At 37.1% G+C, this 9,465-nt stretch overlaps 1 protein-coding gene across 1 annotated transcript; it reads right to left on the reverse strand.

Annotated features, from left to right (window-relative positions):
• Positions 1-461: 461 nt before the first annotated feature.
• LOC306879733 (C-type mannose receptor 2-like) lies at positions 462-3,748 on the reverse strand. Its single transcript, XM_079432891.1, has 5 exons — positions 3,690-3,748; positions 3,478-3,510; positions 3,043-3,387; positions 1,272-1,625; positions 462-1,107 (listed from the first exon to the last, which is right to left on the reverse strand). Exons 2-5 carry the CDS (start codon positions 3,506-3,508, stop codon positions 746-748), a joined length of 1,092 nt encoding a protein of 363 aa, XP_079289017.1. The 5' UTR covers positions 3,509-3,510; positions 3,690-3,748; the 3' UTR covers positions 462-745.
• Between the last annotated feature and the right edge of the window lie 5,717 nt (positions 3,749-9,465).

Here is a 9,465-nt window from a genome sequence, read left to right on the forward strand (position 1 = left end):
TTGACTTGTTTGTTAGGATCGGACAATATTTGTGCTGAGATACAACTATTTGAAAATCTGGAATCTGAGGATGCGAAAAAATATAAATTGAGAAAATTGCCTTTAAAGTTGTTCAAATTAAGTTCTTAGCAATGCATATTTCTGATCAAAAATTAAGTTTTGATTATATTTACAGTAGGAAATTTACAAAATATCTTGCATAATGTCGTAATGATTTTTGGCATAAAAGAAAAATCAATAATTTTGACCCATACAATGTATTTTTGGCTATTGCTACAAATATACCCCAGCGACTGCTTTTATTTATAAAACTTACCACAAAGAACATTTCTTCTCAAGAGCTGCTTAAAGCTTTTCTAAAGATATGATTATGATACATTAAAGTCTTTAAACATATTTTAAGAATATGTTTCCTGGAGTGGCTATTTCTCTCTCTAAGGAATAAAGAAAACACATTTGATACTCTTCAATTACTTTAATGAATTAAATTTTACTTTGAAAAGATCACACTATGATGAAAGAGAAAGAAAACGGTACAAAGCTTTCTTTAATGATGAGTAAATATAATACCATTATATGACCCCTCACAAAATTAAATTGGCAGATGAATGTCTTATAAATCTGCATTTAAACTGCACAAAAAAAGGCTCTTAAAATGGAGCAAACAGATCCACAGAATATTACATCAACAGGAAACACACAAGCATTTTCTCTCTTATATTAAAGGTCTGTGTATCTTTCACTCTTAATATCTGCTGCAGATGAAGTTGAGTTGGTCAGTTTCAGGACGGCTGATCCAGCGCTGATCTCCTCCAGACTGAACTGCTCCAGATCTCACTGTTTCTTCACAGTCCTCCTCTGATGTGCCGTTCCCTGGAGCCCAGTTCTGATAGCACACAGTCTCTCCACTCACCCAGAACCAGACGCCAAAAATACGAGTGTGACGTAAACCCAACCACACCGCCGCAGTAGACGCCCGTTTAACCACGTTCCTCACACGACGCTGAATCTCTTCTGAATGAACCGAGACCAGATCCACATGATTCTGTCTGCAGTATCTCAGAGCTCCAGACCACGTCAGATTCTCTCTGATCACAATCAGTTTATCTGGAAACCAAACCAAGCACAAGCAGAAACTAGAGAGAGACTGATCAAAAACAACATGCAGAACAAACTCTGTGGATGAATTTGTCATGGCAGACATGTAGCGTCAGCTTTAAGAGATCTGGAGCTGATGATGGATTGTGTGTGTTTTGTGAGGATCTGCTCACCTTCATGACACACAAAAGGAAATTGATTGGTGCAAGAGATGTCAATCCATCGTCTCTGAGAGTTTGGTTCAACAGCTGTACAGTTTTCACCTCCTCCAACATTATTAGGTTGACCAGACTTCCAGTATCTGAATGAGGAGTTACTCTGATCTGACCACTGCCATGAGTCTCTGACTCTGAACAGACCGATCCAGACATATAATTCAGATTTATGATTATCACTAATGATCTTCTGAACCTGTTGATTCTCATTCTGGTTTCTCACACTGACCAGATCAATGTGATTCTGTCTGCAGTATCTCTGAGCGTCTCTCCAGTTCATCTTCTGATTGACAAAGACGAGTCCTGTGTTCGCTTTAGGAAAAAACAAAAGCAATGCTTAAGTATCTCTCAAACGCTTACAATATAAACATATGATTTTGCAATGAGATGAGTACATAGTAGAGATTATAATTGAATGGCTTTAATTGTGAGTAATTTGTATTCTTTCAGTATTTAATATGGACACATGCTGAATAAAAGCAGATAAAAGTGCTAAGTGTGGGTGTGAGGTTGTGATGTACATGTCTTGTATAAATGTACAGGATGTAAAGCATGAGTGTTTGAAGCATGAGAGAGAGGTTAGGGAAAATAACCTGCACTATTCGCTTAATACAACTTATGACAACGAGCATCACATTCATTGTAATTCAAGCCATACATCAATGTTAAGTTTTAAAATGTTTATTTCAGACATCTGTAATGACTAGGAGAAAATAAATTATGATTACATTTGGTGTTAGCCTACTTGTATGTACCCTAGCCTAGTGCTATTTTAACTGAACAGTGCATTGTCTTCTTCTTCTGGTGCTTCTGATAGTGGTCTTAAACAGACAGGGAATTTAGTAGTCTTACTTGTGCCTGCCTGGCACAACTAGAAAGATGAAACCAGCCAAACAGAAACGTATTATCTTGGTTTTTTTTTGTTTTTTTTTTAAAGGGAAATAAGGTAAGTTGACATAAATTTTATACATGCCCAGCCTATATATAATTCCAATATTCATCATTCCCCCAGATGCTATTTAGGCATGTTTGCGATGGCCTGAAATTCTAAATGATTTAATCAAAGAGAACTGTTTAAGTCAGTGGTTCTCAAAGTGCAGAACTCAGGCTCCTTCTAGTGGTACACGGAGGAATGTACCTAAAATAGTGTACTAAACCTTAATTAAGAACTGCACTGTTTAACAATTTAGTAGTTTCATAGTGTGTTTTAGACACATTTTAATTTACTAATTTTTTATTTATTTTTTTTTACCTGTATTTTACCTGCCCAGTGCAATGTTAATATCCAAACTATATTTACAATGTTAAAGTGGCTGGTAACAATTAATATTGGTATTAGTAATAAAACTGCTTTGTTTTTGACCTGTGCAGAGCTGTATGTTAATAGTTAGGCCTACTGCACTACTGTATTTTAATATCGGTCATTATGGTGGTACTTGGAGAGTCAAATATTTTCTCAGGTGGAACTTGGTATAAAAAGTTTGAGAACAGAATAATATATGATGGTGGTCCAATCGTGAGCCTGAAGTGTTGGTCCGATATATATTATTATCTGGCTTTTGCTTATAGTTTGGTCTCTCCCCACTTAGAAAATGTCTCATGCTCCCCTGTTATTATTATTATTATTATTTACACAAATTTATAGCATTTACTATTGTCATGTTTAAATTTTTCATATGAAGCATCTTTTGTCAAATTAATTTTTATTACATTAGGTTTTTGTACTTACTGTTGTTGCAAATGAAATATTTGGCAGAGTTACATGGCAAATCATGCAATTCTCCATTCAGCATTATACCACAATCATCTCTGCCTTCAGGTTGTCCAGGTCCCCAGTTCAGATAGAGAGCAGGTTCACCTGAAGACTGCCATTCATCACGACCCGTCTTCTGCAGCCCAATCCAGACACGTCTATCATTCAGACTCTTCTTCAGCTCGTTCGTGTCGTTCATGTTGTCAACGGTGGCCAGATCTGTGTATTTCTCTCTGCAGTATCTCTGAGCTTCAGTCCAGGTCTTCCTCTCATTTATAAAGTGATACTGACGCTGAACACATTCAGATACGGAGCAGAGAGCTGTGAAAGAGAGGATTTGCTTTAATGCTTTTCATAACAAGATATAACAATGAAAATATAAACCATAAATAAAACCACAAACACACTCACCAACGAGAAGAAGAGTGAAATATTGGTCCATTTCTGAGGAAGAAAAATAAAAAAACCCTCAAATTTCAAACATTCACAGTTTAATATTGGTGTAAAACATGATTTCAGTGAAACTTAAAAATCTTTCTTAACAGGAACATGAATGCACTGAACACGATCATCAAGACAGTAGGAATATCTAAAGTCTAGTTAAACTTGTGAGTTGTTCTTACTTCAGAGGTTGTGTTTCTGTCCTGATTCTGATGTTTCTGTCTGCAGCTTCAGACTGTGTGATGATTATATCTGCTCTCATCCGTCATTCAGCATCACATCATTTGTTTATTTATAAAAGCGCTTTTCAGTGTTCTTCCTCATTTACATATTTTTCCTGAATGCTTTCTTTGTTGCAGTAATTCTTTGGAAGCGTGTTAATTTGAATGTGGTGGAGGCTGGAGACTGCAGGGTCAGCGCTCAGGGGCATTCACAGGCCATGCCCAGGCTCTGGAGTGGAGAGTCTGCATGATCTGTAATGAAGCACTGCATTTCCATAGTGCCTTCACAGGAAAATCCACCTCAACATTTGCATTTTCTGCTTTTATTCATTTATTTATTTTTGTTAAATAATTAACAAAAAAATACTCTTTATTTTGCATACCAAAATAAAGAGTATTTTTACAAAATTTGTACTCTTTCCTAGCGTTTATCCCGCACTGGTGCAGGGTCTGCTGTTTGGCACTTCTTCCGGTCTAGGGCGTCCTCGGGGGCAGCATTGTTTTGTTTTGTTTACAATATGTCACATACGCTGTGTCAGTATTATTATCTGTTGTGTTATGAGTGCTATGCACACAATGTAATGACACATGCAAATAAAAGTCAGCAGTAACAGCACACTCAACTCTTTAATTATGGAAATATAGGCACAGAGAACGTCCACATTATCTCACTAGGCTATACATGCAGGTGTACTGTTGCTCTCTCGTCATATAATCTCAACTTATATAACAGTAAATTGCATTCGCTTGTAGTACAATACATGTTTGCATCTGATTCAAGTGTTACTTTAACCTCTTTCTCACTTTTTTATTTGCTGATCAGTATGCATAAGAGGATCTCCAACATTAAACATGAAATGGGCTCAAACCAAAATCCTAAATCTAAATGTCCATGTTTTCTTATGCCATTTTTTACACTGCGACACAGAAACTTCATAAGATAGCACAAAAAGTGCATAAATACATAGTTACTAGAGCAGATAATACATTTAAATGAAGAAACAGTATACTAATGAAAATGTGAATTCATAAATAATGAAATATACACTCTGTCACGACGACAGCTTTGTTAAAAGCACCTCTAATGCAGCTTTTGGCTGACATATGTTCATGTGCCGCTGCTGGAAGAAGTTGTAACGACGGCATCTGGCTCTAAACAGTATCTTTCTTCACTGACTATGGAATTTTGGATGCTCGTAAAAGACAGAAATTTACTCATATTTGTCTTGTGTTTTAATGCTTTCCTGTGGTCTCACAGGACATTAAAGTGTCCATTAGATACTGTTTTTACTTTTCTTTTTTTGCGTACTCTATAGTATGGAAGTACTGTAGGTGTATTCGAACACGCTGTGTGTTATTGTGAGATCAGCCAATCAGAGGTGAAGTTAAGCAGTGTTGAGCCTGGTCAGTTTCTGGATGGGAGACCTCCAGGGACAACTGGGTTGCTGATGGAAGAGGTGTTAGTGAGGCCAGCAGGGGGTGATCATCCTCTAGTCTGTGTGGGTCCTAACACCCCAGTGTGGTGATAGGGAGGGACACTATACAGTGTCCTGGCCAAATTCCAATGGCCCTTATCAATCAAGGCCTCCTAATAATCCCCATACACTGAAATGGCTCTGCCACTCTCTCTCCTCTCCACCTGTAGCTGGTGTGTGGTGTTGTGCTGTGGCTGCTTTTGCGTCATCTGACTGGATGCTACACTCTGGTGGTCAGTGAGAAGAGACCCCTGATATGATTGTACAGTACTATACACAAAGCGCTATTGTAAATGTATCTGTAGGTTTTTCTTCTTATTCTTATTATACAAAAAACACAAGTTGATCAAATGTTTCAGCACTCAGCCTTCTTCAGGGAATTACTCTCACAAAGAGTTCATTTTAAAATAAATGGCACTAGTGATCAGGTGGAAAGACTCATTACAGATGATTCCTATTACAAGTGTTTAACTGACTAAATCAGAAAAATCCCATGTCAATACATCTCAACAAACTCAAAATCCCATCAACATTATAAAACATTCGATGCATTAACACACGCTAATTATCAAACCACAATCTTCTAGTCACAAAATGTCCAATCACGAACACTTTTCAAACCTTCAATGAGAGTTTGAGCAGAGGGCGACTGGACACATCAGGCCGTTACAGCATGAAGAATAAAGTACACTAATGAATTAATAAAACATTACTGAAAATGTGAATTCATCAGTACACTTAAATACATTTTATACATTAAAATGTAGTGGTTGACCAATATTGATGGCCAGTGTCTATAATGTTTTTGATGGTCAGTGCCTATATCTTAAATTAGCCCCTATTATGGGTTATGAAAGGTTCATATTTTGGTTTTGGGAGTCCCCAACAACAGTTATACCTGCACCACTCTATTACTTTCGCTTTTTGAAAGCTGTATGTTAGACTCAACCAGTGAGAGTGAGATATGCAAATATACAAAAACAGCACACAATGTTACTGCATGCTTATTATAAGCAAATATTAACATTACACTTTTGCACATGTATTGCACATGACAATAAGCAAAACTGTGCACAAAATATAGACTGACATAAACTCTGTTCTCTGTGTTCATAAAAGAAAATGCAGCAGGTGCAGTGAAGAGAGAGATGGGTGAGTGTGATATAGATGGAAGGGAGGAGAGACAAAGTGTCACATGATGCACATTTAAATGAGCTGTCTTCCATAAAATGTAAAAAACTCAAACTCATCATCCTAAAAAGAGATACAGATGTCTTCAATCAGCCACGATGAATCAATTCTATCTCAGAAGTTTGGGGTTAATAAGATTTTTCAAATTCTTGAAAGATGATTTTGTTTAAAAAGGCTGCATGTTTTTGATCAAAAATACAGTAAAAACCATGAAATATTAATACAATTTAAAATAGCTGTTTTTTATGTGACTATATATATAATGTAATTTATTGTTTTGTCTTTGGTCTGGTAGTGATTCCACAGAAATATGTCGTCATCTGATTCTATTTCTAAAAACATATAACAGATACTGTATAGCTACAGTAGAAATGATAAAATTACTATAATGAGAGTAATAATGAAATTATTATTATTATAATTATAATAAACAAACTCAGGAGGCATAGGGCCAAGACCCTCCCTCCTCCCCAGAACATCACACACATATTTATATTACATTTACATGTAATAATTTAGCAGATGCTTTTATCCAAAGCGACTTACATATGAGGGCAATAGAAGCAATCAAAACCAACAAAAGAGCAATAATAGTGTTGTGACAAGCCCTGGTTAGTCTAACGCAGTACACGTAGCAAGATATATAATGAATTAAAACAATGAAGAGTAGATAGAAAAGAGATAGAGCTAGTGTTAAAGAGTCAAGTTCTTATTATTTTTCATGATAATTAAAAAAAAAAAACAAGCTAGCAGAATTTAGTTTTTTGATAACACTTTAGAAAAGGGAACACTTATTCACTATTAACTACGACTTTTCCCTCAATAAATTCCTGCTTATTAATAGTTATTAAGGTAGTTGTTAAGTTTAGGCATTGGGTAGAATTAGGGATGTAGAATAAGGCATTAATATGTGCTTAATTAGTACTAATAAATGGCTAATATTCTAGTAATATGCATGCTAATAAGCAACTAGTTAAGAGACCCTAAAATAAAGTGTTACCAGTTTTTGTTTGTTTGTTTGTTTGTTTGTTTTTGTTTTTTTAGTAAATAAAAATAAAACAAGTTGATAGAATAGAAACAGAATGGGAAATAAATAAATAAATGAATAAAAAATTAAATAAACCTCCTGAGGCGAAGTCCAGGCCATCACCACACTTAGCCTGTTTTTTTTTTTTTTAATAATGCATTCATTGTTAAACTCTTAATAAATATATGTGTCAACTAATATTTGATTCGTTAAAAAAGAGAGGCGTGTAACCCAGTATGAGGGACTACAGTGAGACGGCAGGAAGGTGTAACGGAGGCCAGCGGGTATGTGCTGTGCAGGTAAACCTCACTCCCCTGATCTCAAGAGGCGCACTAGCGACTGACACCTTGTTAGTGTGCCTGCGTCCCATGCCGGAGACCCGGGTTCGAGGCCCATTCAGAACAAGAATGAAGTGTGTTGGTTAGGACCCAGGGGGGTTACAAGGCACGAGCCCCAGGCCTCGCATAACCCCATCCCCAACAAATCCCCACCTCACCAGACAGAGCCTGGGATGAAAGGGCCTACAGGGGTCCCAGGAAATCCAATCAACCAATTCCTTAATCTTTAAATAATTGTAATTAGATTTAACATTAATCAGTGTTGTCATCTCTTCCCAATCTGCCTTCCTCCCCACCTCCACCCCCAGCATATGTGAATGTAGGTGGAGGTGCATAGTAGTGGGTGGTTTCAGAAAAAAATAAATAAAAGGTCAGTAGATTCATGACTGCTGGAAGGTGACAAGGCATGACCAAGACGTGTGTAAGTTTAACATATTGTTTTGGACAGAAATGGACAGGTTTTACACGCAAACTATTAGCAGGTTTTACTAAGATGCAATATGTATGGTGTTCCTAGATTTCCAGTTTTTTTTTTGTCGTGACGTATTGTCAAGTATGGTGACCCATACTCGAAATTGGTGCTCTGCGTTTAACCCATCCAAGTGCACACACACAGCAGTGAGTAGTGAACAAATCCACACACACACACACACACACACACACACCGTGAACACACACCCGGAGCAGTGGGCAGCCATGCTGCAGCGCCCGGGGAGCAATTGGGGGTTCGGTGCCTTGCTCAAGGGCACCTCAGTCGTGGTATTGAGGGTGGAGAGAGCGCTGGACATTCACTCCCCCCACCTACAATCCCTGCCGGCCGGGGGCTCGAACTCGCAACCTTTCGATTACTAGTCCGACTCTCTAACCATTAGGCCACGACTTCCCCCAGTTCATGAGGACCGTTTTCTTGGCATTAGTTAGCACCACATGGAGTAATTTACTTGCATGTGTTTTCAATTGGGGTGCGATGCCAAATGGTGTGACCATATGTGCCTGGGTTATTTTGTGTGTTGTGAACAGGTTTCTAAAGTAAATCCCATTTTAAACAATTTCTGTCCAGTTATTGAACTTTAATTTCAAACAGTCTGCTCATCGCAGAATTTTAATGTGTCATTAGTTACATCTGACAAATCAATGTTTAGTAATGTCGTTATCATTGAGATGATGCTTTATGTATTAGCAACGATATCAAATTGGTCCTCTGAAAGTGAATTCAGTCACTTGTTTCCACAGGGCTTTTATGGACTGAGGTTATGGCGAATGGACAAGAAGGTAAGAATCCTCCAGTTCATTGACACGTTTGTTCTGTTTTGTCTGTTTGAACAAAAGTACTTGGAAATTTAGCCCTACTGTAAAGCTCAGTTTGATGTACATTTTTTTTACAGTTCCTGAGGCCATAAAATCAGAAAATCAACTCATTCATTCAATTCATTCATTCCCCATAATCCATTTATTTAAAGTAATTAAAATAAATTTTCTGGACAACTTTCTTTCTTTCTTTGACCTTGTCATGTTTGATCATAATATTGTAAATGGTTCTTCTGGTGAAACAACATCGTCTTCTCTCTGGTGATGTAATGTGTATATGATTCTCCAATTATTAAGTGCACTTACATTTTACTTACATGAAAACACCAAATCAACCTCTGATACATCGTACACTACATAATTGTTTTGATTCCATCACAATAGAAAATTTACTTCCA

This window comes from Barbus barbus (genome assembly GCF_936440315.1).
Source record: "Barbus barbus genome assembly, chromosome: 2".
In the NCBI taxonomy this organism is placed as follows: domain Eukaryota; kingdom Metazoa; phylum Chordata; class Actinopteri; order Cypriniformes; family Cyprinidae; genus Barbus; species Barbus barbus.

Bases quoted from the DNA above. Each gene is read 5' to 3' on its own strand.
- LOC306879733 (XM_079432891.1), bottom strand. From the start codon at position 3,508: ATGGACCAATATTTCACTCTTCTTCTCGTTG. The intron at 3,388-3,477 runs GTGAGTGTGTTT...TCTCTTTCACAG, and splicing joins TTTCACTCTTCTTCTCGTTG to CTCTCTGCTCCGTATCTGAA. The intron at 1,108-1,271 runs GTGAGCAGATCC...TTTGGTTTCCAG, and splicing joins TCCTTTTGTGTGTCATGAAG to ATAAACTGATTGTGATCAGA.